At 48.3% G+C, this 15265-nt stretch overlaps 1 protein-coding gene across 1 annotated transcript; it reads left to right on the top strand.

The window, feature by feature from the left end:
- Nucleotides 1-455: 455 nt before the first annotated feature.
- LOC145823994 (protein MAINTENANCE OF MERISTEMS-like) lies at nt 456-15265 on the top strand. The gene is made up of 6 exons (XM_082923577.1): nt 456-788; nt 2624-3280; nt 3410-3571; nt 3665-4223; nt 4338-4348; nt 15113-15265. The coding sequence occupies exons 1-6, from the start codon at nt 561-563 to the stop codon at nt 15263-15265; spliced, it is 1770 nt and encodes a 589-aa protein (XP_082779703.1). The 5' UTR covers nt 456-560.

Here is a 15265-nt window from a genome sequence, read left to right as displayed (position 1 = left end):
AAAATTTGCAGAGAGCTAGGTGAGCATGTAGGGAGCATGGCCGGCCGTGTGTCCTCCCAAGGGGAGGTGTCCAACCGGTTTCCACAAAAGTAGATGGCTGGCCGGCCATTTCTGCAAAAAGCAGATGGCTGGCCAGCTAGAAAAAGGGGCTGGCCGGCCATTACCTTTTTCCAGGGGCATTTTGGTCTTTTTCCCTCCTTTTTGCATGCCTTTTCACCCAAGGCTTGAAGCCTATAAATGGCAGCCGAACCTCACTTCATTCCTTGCCTCTTTCAAAGCTTTTCTCTCCAGTTTTGAGTTTCACGCGCGTTTTCCAACGCCCCGCGCAAATTGTTTTCGCGAAAACTCTCAGTTTTAAACACTTTGGAGCGATTAAATTCCGACTTCGGAGCTTCTTTTGCATCTTCACCACTTGAGGCAAGTTTATCTTAATATTTAGAATATTTTTTCGGGAGTTGACTTTTGTTGACTTTTTGTTTCCCGAGAGTTGACTTTTGTTGACTTTTTCAAATTTTTGCTCATTTTGCTCATTTTTGCTCCCCTTTTGCAGATTTTTGAAAATGGCGGGCAATTCTCCTCACGGTGGAGGTTTTTCAGGTGCCGGGGGTGATTTCGATCCCATGACTCTACCTCCGAGGACCCGACCTTTCATGTCCGAGAGGTACCGTCCGGCAGTGCACGCCCTCCCTCGTGCCGTTTTCCGTCATTTTACCAGTTTTGACGAGAGAGCACCCGCGGATCTGCTTCTCAGAGAGCCGGAGCAGCATCTCTCTCACGATGCCCGAGAGGTATTTACTTCATCTTCTGTATTTTACATTTCGCACCTTTGCCATGCTTGAACATGCTGTTTAGCCTATGACATAGTACTTTGCTTATATCTTGAACATGTAGTTTCAACACTTGAACTTCTGAGCACTTGGCTCACCAATTAATTGCGAACACACAGCCCACATTAGAACACACGGTTCAAACACTGATTTGTCGAACACACAGCCCAAATTCGAAAGTGAACACACAACCCACACTAGTTGAATTTTCTGAACGCGCAGCCCAGATTTAGATAGTGAACACTCAGCCCACAAATTAACTGAAAATTGAACACGCAGCCCAAATCTCAAATTTTCTGAACACGCAGCCCAGGTAGGTAGTGAACGCGCAGCCCACAAATTAACTGAAAATTGAACACGCAGCCCAAATCTCAAATTTTCTGAACACGCAGCCCAGGTAGGTAGTGAACACGCAACCCACAAATTAACTGAAAATTGAACACGCAGCCCAAAATTCAAATTTTCTGAACACGCAGCCCAGGTAGATAGTGAACACGCAGCCCAAAATTAACTGAAAATTGAACACGCAGCCCAAATCTCAAATTTTCTGAACACGCAGCCCAGGTAGGTAGTGAACACGCAGCCCACAAATTAACTGAAAATTGAACACGCAGCCCAAATCTCAAATTTTCTGAACACGCAGCCCAGGTAGATAGTGAACACGCAGCCCACAAATTAACTGAAAATTGAACACGCAGCCCAAAATTCAAATTTTCTGAACACGCAGCCCAGGTAGATAGTGAACACGCAGCCCACAAATTAACTGAAAATTGAACACGCAGCCCAAAATTCAAATTTTCTGAACACGCAGCCCAGGTAGATAGTGAACACGCAGCCCACAAATTAACTGAAAATTGAACACGCAGCCCAAAATTCAAATTTTCTGAACACGCAGCCCAGGTAGATAGTGAACACGCAGCCCACAAATTAACTGAAAATTGAACACGCAGCCCAAATCTCAAATTTTCTGAACACGCAGCCCAGGTAGATAGTGAACACGCAGCCCACAAATTAACTGAAAATTGAACACGCAGCCCAAAATTCAAATTTTCTGAACACGCAGCCCAGGTAGATAGTGAACACGCAGCCCACAAATTAACTGAAAATTGAACACGCAGCCCAAATCTCAAATTTTCTGAACACGCAGCCCAGGTAGATAGTGAACACGCAGCCCACAAATTAACTGAAAATTGAACACGCAGCCCAAAATTCAAATTTTCTGAACACGCAGCCCAGGTAGATAGTGAACACGCAGCCCACAAATTAACTGAAAATTGAACACGCAGCCCAAATCTCAAATTTTCTGAACACGCAGCCCAGGTAGATAGTGAACACGCAGCCCACAAATTAACTGAAAATTGAACACGCAGCCCAAAATTCAAATTTTCTGAACACGCAGCCCAGGTAGATAGTGAACACGCAGCCCACAAATTAACTGAAAATTGAACACGCAGCCCAAAATTCAAATTTTCTGAACACGCAGCCCAGGTAGATAGTGAACGCGCAGCCCACAAATTAACTGAAAATTGAACACGCAGCCCAAAATTCAAATTTTCTGAACACGCAGCCCAGGTAGATAGTGAACACGCAGCCCACAAATTAACTGAAAATTGAACACGCAGCCCAAAATTCAAATTTTCTGAACACGCAGCCCAGGTAGATAGAATTTGCATGTAGCTTATTTTACTTCATCGGCACACAGCCCATTCATTTCATTGGCACACAGCCCATTTCATTATCATTGGCACACAGCCCGTTTATCTCATTATTGACACATATATTCATTCTGAATGCAGGCTTGCTCTCGCAGTGTGCGAGGATATGGTTCTACCATGGCACGGGACTGGTATGTTGAGCTCCCGGAGGGTGTCAGAGATTTAGTGGATCTGGCAGGGTTTGGACCCTTCTGCGTCGGGTTATCACGCTGTCCTGCCAGGAGGACCTTGATGGCGGCTCTGGTAGAGAGATGGTGGGACACCACCAATTCCTTCCATTTCTCCGCTACCGGGGACATGACTATGACCCCTTTTGATTTCGCTGTATTGACCGGTTTAGACGTCGGAGGTTGGTCCATTCCCTACGACGAGGATATGGGCGAGTGGGAGGCCGCCTGGATGTACTTGTTGGGGGCTCGCCCACCTGTTGATAGGGTTTCAGGGAGAGTCAGATACACTTGGTTCTCCTCCCATTTCCGGCGGGCGGAGATGGTGCCTGAGAGTCCCGAGGAGACGGAGCAGTATGCCCGTGGTTTCCTGATGTTCCTCTTCGGGACCACCCTGTTCGCCGACAGAGGGAACACCATTGGGCTATATTTGCTGAGCGCTCTGGTTGACCTATCACAGGTCCATAGATATGATTGGGGTGGCGCCGGCTTGGCTACCCTTTATTTTTACATGAGCGTGACCTCCCGCGGGCGGGGTGATTTGCTTGGCGGCTACTGGAGAGCTTGGGAGGTACTTTCTGTCCCCTCGATTTACATTTCTGCTTCCCATTACTTGTACATCGCACACACACAGCGCACTTTTACAGTCTGTATTTTGCTCTCAGCATTTCGTACTTACATTCTGCACTGCCTTTCTCAGCTATGGGCTTACGTATACTTCCCATCATTGTCACCAGAGCTGGAGGTGGTAGGGATTCCCGTGACCCCGTATTCATTGATATTCGAGGGCCCACACCGGCCGAGACCTCGAGAGACCCTCGTTCGCCTGCGACAGTATTTCGACACTGTGCGACACTCAGAGGTACTCCAGAACTTTCAGTTCTTTTCATTTTCATCTTTGATTTGCTGTGTATATTCTTGATTTCTGATTGGTTTATGCATTTATCATCTGCAGATTACATGGCAGCCTTGGGCGCCCCTGGGTGATGATGTCCGACTTCAGTACACCGGGGCGTCGGGCATCTCTCAGTACAGGGTCTTGCTTGAAGGGCCGGTTGGCAGGGCCTGGTTCTTAGGGGAGCGCTTTCTGCGCCAGGTACAGGGGTATCTTTCTCAGGATATCCCCGCAGTACCTCCAGCCAGCATGCGGACCGCTGACAGACTTTCCTACTCAGAGGTGGTCGGCGCCATGCTGGGTACGGATGCTTTACTATACGTTGAGGAGGGGGACTACGCCACCTACCGTCATATATATTTGATGCCTCCATTGACGGAAGTTCGTATCCCGATGATGAGGCCCACCGGTATGCCATCTTCGGGTCAGGCTCAGGCTCGGGGTACAGACATCCCTTCTTCTAGTAGGGCTGGCACATCTAGAGGTGGGAGTAGACCAGCTCCTCCGGCTCCGTCGATTCATCCTCATGTCGGATGGCCAGATATGCCCACTGAGTTGATGGCGTGGCAGTACGGGGCTAGCTCTTTGATTCCGATTCCACTAGAGCCTCTGATGCCCAGTGATCGATATGCCATTGATCCGGACTCACCGCCGGTATGCTCCACTTTTCATTTATCATTCAGATGTTTAGACACCCTTCTGTTCACTGATGATTATGAGCTCATTTTTGCAGCCATCGCGAGGGTACATAGAGGAGATGGTTGGACTAGTGGCCACACTCGAGGGCATGGTCCTGCGGAGGGAGGCGCAGTTGTCTGTCGCGGGCATCCAGATACCCTTCAGTTTTCTGGCATTTATCATACTTCTGATGACATGCTGATTTCTACTGCATCGATAGACTATTTGTGTAGAGCACATCTGACACACACCTCACTTATATTCTGTATTTACATGCACCCATTTTATGTAGCCTTTGCTTGTATCTGCATCTGATGTATATATTTGGACTGATGCATTTGAATTGAATTCTTTGTTTTCAGATGCCTTCATGGTCAGGTCAGCCACAGGCCAGGCCACCTGGGCCTCATTGGGGAGCTGGGCCATCTGAGCCTTTTCAGGGGGCGGGGTCATCTCGGCCTTCCCGAGGAGCCGGGCCATCTAGGCCTTTTCGAGGAGCTCGAGGAGGGCCTGTCCGCAGACGTAGGGCTCATGTTGTGGAGGTGGAGTCTGATGAGGAGGATGCTGAGGCTACCGACCGCCAGTCAACGACATTTGCCGAGGAGGAGGAAGAGGAGGCCGAGGGGGATCCCGAGGGTGACGGCTCCGACTCAGATGATGATGATGGTGCGGAGATTGCCCCGCAGAAGAGGATGAGGCGTGCTTCTCGTTCCCGCTCCCGAGGATTTTGATGCTGCTATTTCCTGCTTTATTTTTCTTTTTACTAATAGTTTGTAGCACTTTGCACATTGTTAGGCAGTTTTATTTTTGTAAAACTTGTACCTTTGTTTGTTGTAAAGCATGATGAAATGAAATAGCTTTTGAAAAGGTGTTTGTATTTTTAGCATCGTATCGCATCAATTTATTTTGCACAAAAATAAAATTGAATGGAAATGCGCATTGTGTAATCACCCAGTCAGGTAGTGAACCGACGCAACAAACTAAGCAACTCAACTTACTAAGATATAACAGGACCTTAGAAAGTTTACAACTCGATAAGCAAAATACAACAACACAAATAAACCAGACTTGAACAAAAATTGCTTAAACAGAGAGCAATGACTCAAAAACACAAAACACGTCCGCTCGACGAACAACTCGATAAGCAAAACAACAACTCAATAATCAAAACACCTCAACGAAGACAAAGTGTACTTCTGACAATCGGAACGCATCCGAAACGGAGGGAGATGAAGGCCTTTGATTCTCCCGTTGCCTGGAAATGCTTGGAACTCTCCCTCGAAGGGTAAAACAGGGTCAAGGAGATACACCGCAGCATTGCCAGCCATCCTTGGGAGCCGGCCGGCCATTTTTGGTGGAGAGAGACAGCTGGCCGGCCATTTCTGAAAAAGTAAATGGCTGGCCAGCCAGAAAAAGTAGCTGGCCGGCCATTCAGTCCTGCAGCCACCAGATTTTTGACACGTGTCCCCGTGAATAGTGTTTTTCTTTCTATATAAGCCTCAACTTCGGGAACATTCATTTTATCTTAGTTTTAGGCAAAGATGGAGGCATTTCTTGCGGAAAATATCATATCTTGGATCTCTTCTCTAGATGGCTCGGAAAAGCTGAATTTCCGGAGTTTCGGCTTGAATGCACTATTCACGCTGAGCCGTACTCCGTTACATCTCCCTTTTCTACACGCCGCGGAAAGGTTCTGGAATCCAGTGACGCATGTTTTTAGCTTTGGTGGTCAAGAGATGTGCCCCACTTTCGAAGATTTTCAAGTTTTGATGGAGTCCGAGTGTTCTGAAGTGATCTTGCCCCAGTTCCATTTTGGTCACGCCCAGGCTTTAGGGCGGATGTGTGGGCTTACAGCGCATGACGCTCGATCTCTGATCTGCAGTGGAGAGCTGGACATCCTCGGCTTGATCCACCGTTTTTCCGACGCTGGTGACCGCAGCAACCATTATTGGCAGGGTTTCCGGCAACACGCCCTCTGCTTATGTTTGTTGTCTCACTTTCTGCTTTCCTCGGGCTTTGGCGGGGCTAGCATTCGCCTGATTGAAGTCGCCCAAGGTTTGAGAGAAGGAAAGAGCTGTATTGCCATGACCTTGGCCGAGACATTGATGGGTTTAGATTCTGTCTATCGCCGGGAGGCGACTAGGTTTGCCGGGAGTCCACTGCTACTGCAGGTAATGTTTCCCACCCGACCTCACATATATATATTTGCTCACATCACTCGGCCCTCAGGCTCGGTTTTTCTCACAAAACCCTTGTCTTACTTTTCTCTCATCGTACATCTCTCTATTCTTTATTCTCTCATTTTTCATCCCTCCCCTAGGTATGGTTAATGGATAAATTGCAGGTTGTGGACTCTTGCCCTGCTTATTCAGCTCGAGGCTACTTCTTTCGGCAGCGCCTAGTCAATGCTCTTGACGAAAGGTGGTGGTTCGATTGGATGTGCAATTTGTCCGCAGACGGCATTGCTTGGCGTTGTCCTTGGCTCAACCTCCCGGCGATGAGCTATAGTATGTCCCGGCTGACAGGGATTCAATTGGTTGGTCTAACCCACTGCGTATTCTATTTTCCGTTCCGGTTCCTGCGTCAATTTGGTCATGATCAGACCTGTCCACCGGAGGGGATTGAGTATCCAGCTGCTTTCCCGGTCCGGGGTGCACAACTTGCCCGATATGCCACGGCATGGAGGACTAGAGAGCTCCTGGCCCCCGCTCCAACTTTCAGTTGCACTTTGTTTGATGAGTGCGTGGATTGGCTCAATGAGGAGGCACAGGTTGGGCCCAGCTTGGCACCAGATGCTTCGTCCAGCTCTCGCAGAGATACTTGATTCAACTATGCCTCAAATTTATTGCTTATTTAGCATTTTCAAGTTTTCTTTCTGAATGTACTAAAAAGGCAGCCTCGATTGTAATGCAAGAGCAGGAGAACTCTATTTTGAAATCAATGAAATTGAAAGCTGTGGTACTGAAAATTTTCCGTTTTTGGTCCAAAAATGGTCTTAGTTGTAAAAAGATTGATTTGAGCAAAGTCAACTTTTATTAAAACTTTTCAAAACTATTTTCGAAGTGGATCAGAATTGGACACGCCGAAAATCTGTCACTGAGATGCACAACCCCAGATCCCCGCAACTGGAAAGTTGCCCCTAGTCTGAAGAACAATGCGACGCTCCAAAGCAACGGAAAGTTGCCCCTATTCTGAGTAACTTTGCACCGTCGCGGCAACGGAAAGTTGCCCCTAGTTTGAACAGCACTGTACCGGAGATCGCGATAAATGCTGATGGATAAAGATGACTGAGATGATCAAAATGGACGGAGTTGATCGGGGAAAAAGTTTATGGCTGAACTTCAAGGTGAAGTTGCCTACGTATCCCAAAGATGGGAATCAAGCCTTACGTAGTTCAGGCTAAGGTTCGCTCGAGTATTTTCACTCTCCTTTTGCGCTCTAACTTTTGCCAAGGCCGCCCTTTACGGGTTCTCAACCTTGCGAGCTCAGTTTTTATATTTTCTAATTTTTTGTGCTCTGACTTTTGCCTAGGTCGCCCTTTCGGGTTTTCGGCCTAGCGAGCCTCTCAAGGATAGTATTTCTTCAACTTGTCCATATTGATCGGTTGTGAGAATTCCAAGCCATCTAGATCCATCAGAACCACAGCTCCACCTGACCAGATAGCTTTGATGATGTAAGGACCAGTCCAATTTGGTTTGAACTTGCCCCTTGGATCGTGGATGGGAGCTCGGTTGTCTTTGAGCACCAAATCTCCTTCTTTCAGATTCCTGGACTTAACCTTTTTGTTGAAAGCCCGGGCGATTCTGCGTTGATAGCCTTGGATGTGGTACAGTGCTTTCAGTCTTCTCTCATCAAAGAGCATGAGTTCTTCGAATCTGCTTTGCTGCCAATCTGCCTCGGCTATCTGGCATTCAGCCAATACTCGTAACGATGGGACCTCAATCTCAATAGGTAGAACAGCCTCCATTCCATAGACCAATGAATATGGAGTTGCTCCAGTAGAAGTTCTGATTGAAGTCCTGTAGCCCCACAGAGCAAATGGCAGCTTGTCTGGCCAGTCTCGATAGGTTTCCACCATCTTCTGTAGTATATGCTTGATATTCTTGTTGGCGGCCTCAACTGCTCCGTTGGTCTGCGGCCTGTATGTAGATGACTTATGAAAAGCCACATTGTATTTTTCCAATAAGTCTATTACTTCTTTCTTGAAGTGGGAACCATTATCTGAAATTATCTCGTTTGGCACCCCGTAGCGACAGATGATGTTGTTCCTGATGAACTTTGCGACATGCGACGCCTTCAACACTGCGTATGATTGGGCCTCGACCCACTTTGTAAAATAATCTATCGCTAGCAGGATAAACTCATGCCCGTTGGACCCCTTCGGGGTAACAGCTCCGAGCACATCAATTCCCCAGACTGAAAAAGGCCATGGTGAAGTCATGTTGTACAGTTTCGACGGCGGGATGTTCATGCGATTTGCATGGATTTGGCATTTGTGGCATCGCCGAACAAAGCTAATACAATCCTCCTCCATGGTTGACCAGTAGTAGCCCTGTCTGAGGATCTTTCTGGCCAGCATCACTCCATTCATGTGTGCACCGCACTCTCCCCCATGGATGGCTTCCATCAGGCGTTTTGACTCTTCAGCTTCAACACATAGCTTATGCATTCCCAAATGACCCCTTTTGTACAACTTTCCCCCGCAGATGCTAAACTGAGCAGCTATTCTTCTGACAGCCCTCTTATCCTTGGCGTTTGCCCCTAGTGGATATGTCTCCTTTTCCAAGAAGTTCCAGATGTCGTAATACCAGGGGTTGTCGTCTTGAACCTCATCTATGGCGGAAATCAACTCGTATGCTGGCGCGAACTTTTGATCAATAATGACTGGACGCATCCGGACTCTGGACGGGATGTCTATCATAGAAGATAGAGTTGCTAGTGAATCTGCAAACCTGTTGTTCTCTCTTACGAGGTGGGTGAAATTTAGCTTCTCAAACCGAGGAATTAGCAAATCCAAGGTTTGGTGGTAGATGATCATCCTTTCCTCTTTAACTTTCCAATCTCCTTTTGCTTGAGACACAACAAGGTTCGAGTCCCCAATGACGTCCACTCGTCTTGCCCCTAGTTCTAGGGCTGCTTCCAGGCCAGCAATACATGCTTCGTACTCTGCTTCATTGTTGGAAACTTTGAATCGGAGCTTGAATGCTAAAGGAACACGGGAATCGTCAGGCGCTATCAGCAACACCCCTATCCCATACCCATACTGATTTGACGCTCCGTCAAAGTACATTGTCCAGGTTTCATCTTCGACGTGCAGAATGGCTTCATCTGGGAATAGATACTCAACCGCTTCATCCCCCTCAACCGGGTGGTCGGCAAGGAACTCCGCTACCGCTCTGCCTTTTACTGACTTGCGCGTTACATACTTCAAATCAAATTCGGAGAGCAACAGCAGCCATCGAGCTAGCCTACCCGTAAGTGCTGGTTTCTCGAAGAGATATTTGATGGGATCCAAACGCGAAACCAACATTACTGAGTGGGCTAACAGGTAGTGCCGCAGCTTCCTGGTTGCCCATACCAAGGCCAAACAAGCTTTCTCCAGCGGTGTATAGCGGGTCTCGTAATCCAGCATCTTTTTGCTCAGATAGTAGATGGCTCTTTCCACTTTGTCTTCTGATTCCTGCGCGAGCATACAGCCCATGGTAGTCTCAGTTACCGAAAGGTACAGTATCAACGGTCTCCCCGACTCTGGCGGTGACAACACGGGTGGGTTCTGTAGATATTCTTTGATCTGCTCAAAAGCTGCTTGACATCGGCCGTCCCACTGGAATTTCTTTCCTTTCTTCAGGAGACCAAAAAGTGGTTCACAAGTCAAGGTTAATTTAGAAATAAACCGTCTTATGAATTGCACTTTACCCAGAAAGCCTCGCACCTCCTTTTCAGTCCTTGGTGGTGGCATTTCTAAGATGGCCTTGATTTTGGAAGGGTCGACCTCGATGCCCCTTTGTGTGATCAGAAACCCTAGCATATTCCCTGCTGTAACACCAAACGTGCATTTCTGGGGATTCAGTCGCAGTCGAAACTCTTTGATCATTTGAAAGAATTTTTGTAAGGCGGTGTAGTGGCCCTCTCTATCTTTGGACTTGACAATCATGTCGTCCACGTACACCTCGACCTCCTTATGGATCATATCATGCAATATTGTAGTCGCTGCCCGTTGATACGTAGCTCCAGCATTTTTCAACCCGAATGGCATCACTCGATAACAATATGTACCCCACGGGGTAGTGAACGCAGTCTTCTCCCGGTCTTCGGGTGCCATCACTATCTGGTTATAGCCTGAGAAACCATCCATAAACGAAAGCAAGGCATGTCCTGCCGTGAAATCCACCAATTCGTCAATGTGTGGCACGGGAAAGTCGTCCTTCGGACTGGCCTTGTTCAAATCTCTGAAGTCTACACAGACCCGAATCCTGCCATCCTTCTTTGGCACCGGAACTATGTTGGCCAACCAAGTTGGATATTCAGATACCAGCAGGAACCCTGCGTCAATTTGCTTGGTGACCTCTTCCTTAATCTTGAGGGCCCAGTCCGGGCGAATCCTTCTGAGTTTCTGTTTGACAGGGCGGGCCTCGGGATCAAGAGGGATCCGGTGCTGTACAATCTCAGGATCGATTCCAGGCATGTCTTCATAGAACCACGCGAAAACATCTTTGAAATCTTTTAATAAAGCGACTAAGCGCTCGCGCTCCTCTGAAGACAACGTGGACCCGATCTGGACCAGCCGCGGGTCCTTCTCAGTACCAACATTCACAGTAGTGATTTCATCCATTAAAGGTTTAACAAATCCCTCCTGCTCTTGATTAATTAAACGTTGCAAAACTGGGGGAATTTCTTCCTCGCTGTTTTCATCAAAATTTTGAAAATCCTGATTTAAGCAATAAATCAAAGGCACAGAAAAATACTCGGAAACCGCATCCACATCATTCTCATTAAATTCTTCCAAGCCGTCAGATTCCTCTATTACAATAGACTCAAAAGAAAATGAAAAAGACGACCTAGACAGGACTGTGGTATCCGGGTTATCACCCCCAGGAATACCGGACTCAGACTCAGTCGAGCTGGAATCTGATTCCAACGCAGAAGATTCGGTAGAATCAGATTCCGGCTCACTACCTGACCCGGAACTGCTAGATAAAAAGCCTTCTTTATATTGCCAGATGAGAGAAGGTGCGATAGATGCATCCAAAATCGGCGCTGGAAAGCCCGCAGCTATTTCATCTCCAATCACAGAAACCGAAGAGTTATCCCCCAAGCACTCTTGGCCGATCGGAGGATCTGATAGTAGACACGCCAGTGCTACCCCCATTTCAAGCTCTGTGCTCTCAGGATCCACTGTTTCACATTGTTCAACCTCAGTTGATGGGTCTGTCTGCGCTTCGGCAACGTCATCCCCAGATAATTGTATGTCGAAAAAGATTTCAAAACCAGGCACGCGCGTCCCCTCCGCGTTTAGCCATGGCTCTGGGAAGCCGCAGAATGGAAAATCTTCCCCCTCCCGGACAAAGCGTCCGTTTAGGGTACCCCAGATGGGCCTGTGCATTAAATCAAATGGCTTCCCGGCCTTCTTTGCCCTGGTCCTTCCAGCCATTTCTTTTCCTTTCCTTACCCAATCCTCGTTGGTGGGCAGATAACCCAGTCCAAAGGCGTGGGGGTTGTGTGGCACTTCGGCCAATACTGAGACGCCCTTCCGGCCGCTTCTCCCTAATCCCATCCCGGGGGTATGTTTTAGTTTGTTCATGAGGTAAATAGATTGTGCACTAACATACATGCCCTCATTCACAGCCATGACATTCTGAACAACTTGAGCCTCGGCTAAAGTGAACCCCGATAAAAACACATCCTCCATGCCGTGCTCAATCTCCAAGACAGGTGTAGACACTTCCGGCGGCGGATGGATTGATGAATTCCCAAAAACGATCGCTACCCCTTTCCCGTGGGGGTACTTTAGCATTTGATGTAGAGTGGAAGAGACTGCTTTGACCTGGTGCAACCACGGTCGCCCCAAAAGTAGGTTAAAGGTTGCAGGAACGTCCAAGATATGAAATTCGATACTGTGTTGTCCTGGACCAACCTTGGTTTGAATTTTAACAGTCCCCATCACTTCTCTGCTGGTATTGTCATATGCTCTGATTACTTGGGTGGTTGGGACGAAGTCTGCGGGTTTCAACCCGATTGCATATGTCGTTCTGGTTGGGCAGACATTAATCGCAGACCCGGTATCAACAAGTACCACCGGTATCCACTTATCTCTACATTCGACAGAAATATAGAGAGGTTTGTTATGACCTGTGCCCTCAGGCGGTAGCTCCTTGTCCGAAAAGGTTAATGCCGGGGAACCTCCTCCCGGAAAAACCAGCCCAACCAGCTGTTCAGGCGTGGTGTCTATGGAGAGTTTGGACTTGTCCATAGCAGACAGGACAGCTTCTCTGTGCACTCGTGATGCCATTAGCAGTCCCCAGATGGAGATGTCTGCTTGTATCTTCTTTAATTGCTTCAGCACAGCTTCCTCTTCAATCTGCTTCTCCTTCTGTCTCTCTGCTTCTCTATCTTTCCCGGATGCCTCGGGTTGGTCCGGGTGTGGGGGCTTAAAGTACCGCCCACTTCTTGTCATATGGTCAACCTCATCGAGGTACCAAGTATCATCCGGCTGGTTATTCCCCCAGTCTTCATCGGTGTGGGCAAGACACAAATCGTCATCTTCCCACCACATTCCACTGGCAGCCAACAGACACCTGTCTGGCTCCGGTTTACTCGCATTCTCAGCGTTCTCTGTCCATATGCTCTCAGCATTGTCTGTCTTTGCGCACGTAGCACTTTCGGTCCCCTCAGGGCCCTTTGCCTTTCTGGTTCTCTCAGTAGCCTCAAATTTTTCCTGTTCTAAGTGCGTCAGTGCAGTTGTTTGCTCAACAGTTCCCATATCCATAATGCCCATGTCCCGAGCGGAATTCTCAACACTGGCACTTTCCGGCGGTACAACTTGATTTTCGGCCGTTCCGGCCACAACTGATATTTCTGCCCCTGCCGGGCTCTGTTCTGGTTGGGCTTCCCTCACTGCATCCGGTTGATCTTCGAGCCATCCCGTGGCCTTCTCTGATTCCTCATAATCGTACCAGTTAATCGATGCCTCCCCCAGTTCCTGGTCATCAAGAAGTTGTAGGTGGGCAAAGTCCTCTCCTGTGACTGTCAAATCATCTGCCCACAGCCCAGATCCATCTCTTCGGATCATGCATAGCTCTCCTGCCTCTGGCAATTCTACAGTTAGCCCAATTCGGCTCGTTGATAGGATGTGCTTGCTTGGATCATAGGCTCCCTCAGCAAAATTCTGCCCAGTTTCAGATTCAATAATCTCAGTCTCTCCCAAAATCTGCCCTGCTCCGTCTTCGACGGTCACCACCACCAGTTCTGGTTGGGTTTTAGAGATGTCCACCATGCACAAGAAATCAGTGCTATCGGGGAGGAGCACCTCCGGCTTGGGTAGGTGGATGGGAGTAATATAGATGCTAGGATCGTAAGATACGACCCCAGTCTGGATAAAGTTAATTCTTTTGGGAGGAGGAGCTTGGTTATGTGATGGGAGAGGGTTGGTTGTAACATTAGGTTGATCGGGAGGTGCGATTACCTGTTTGTCAATAAGATCTTGGATCTCATGACGTAATCTGTAACAACGGTCGGTGTCATGACCGTGTTGTTGGTGGTATGCACAGTATTTTGACGGGTCATATGAGGGGGGGAGTGGATTTGGCAATGGCTTTGGTTCTAGGGGTTTTAAATGATTCTTTCTGATCAGTATCCCCAGAACTTTGGTCAGAGGCATGTATAGTGGGGTAAAGGTTCTTTGGCCTCGTGGTTGGAATCTGCTCTGTGAGTTGCTTCCGGACGCGCCGGAGAATGGTGTGGCAGTCATGGGTCTTGGAGGGGGAGGGGGAGTGGTGGTGACCATACCAACTTCCGAGGCTCTCGCATTTGCAGCGCCACTCGGGCCCGCATTGTTGTTACGGTTAAACGTCCTCCTCGGTTGTTCTCTGTCCTGGTCAAACAGTCCTTGCCTCATAGCATCTTCTATTTGCACCCCCATATCATGTAAGTCTGCGAAAGTAGGGAAGGGGACTACAATCATCCTCTGCATTAGCTTCGGGTGGAGATTGCGCACAATCATCCGAATTTGATCTCTGTCAGTAGGCCTTAAAGTCATTGTTGACGCCTTTGCCCTCCATCGGATCACAAAGTCCGAGAAAGATTCCTTGGGCTCTTGCCTCGTCGTTTCAAGATCACGGGTTGTGATCTCGATCTGAGTGTTGTATGAATATTGTGTAACAAAGGCCTCAGCCATCTCGTCCCAATTCTTCTTCACCTCATCTGATAATCTTGCATACCAATGGGAGGCCACACCCGACAGGGTTCGGCCGAATAGTGAGAGCTTTTGTTGTCGTGTTAGGCCCATTGGCCGTAAGACATCCGCAAACAGCCGGATGTGGACCATGGGGTCGCCGGTCCCATCAAAACGGTCGATTTGTGGCATTTTGAACCTATCAGGGAGTGTTACGGCCTCCTCGATATATCCATCTCCGATATCCGGCATAGCCTTGGCCCCTTGGGATTTCTTAAAGAGTTTCTCCAATTTGCTCAATTTCAGAGCTGTAAGATCAACCTCGACCTCGGTGGGAGAGTCCGGGTGATTGGATGTATAGACCTTGGACAGTTGTGGTGGAGGCGGGGGCAGAGCTGGCCCCGTTGGAAGACTTGTGTCCTCTTGTAAAATTTGGACAGTCGGTACAGTATTTTGGGTGTTCGGAGGAGCGTTTTGAACAACAGGTGCCCGCTCAGGTATTGGGGCTCCTGCTGGAGGAGGGATTTGGTGTGAGGCGGATGCTGTATCCTGTTGTTGCAATCTGGCAATCAGCTCAGCCTGTTGGGCCATGA

The sequence above is a fragment of the Camellia sinensis genome, chromosome 4, assembly GCF_055761805.1.
Source record: "Camellia sinensis isolate YWXY chromosome 4, ASM5576180v1, whole genome shotgun sequence".
Classification (NCBI taxonomy): domain Eukaryota; kingdom Viridiplantae; phylum Streptophyta; class Magnoliopsida; order Ericales; family Theaceae; genus Camellia; species Camellia sinensis.
This window is presented reverse-complemented; position numbering and strand designations above follow the sequence as displayed.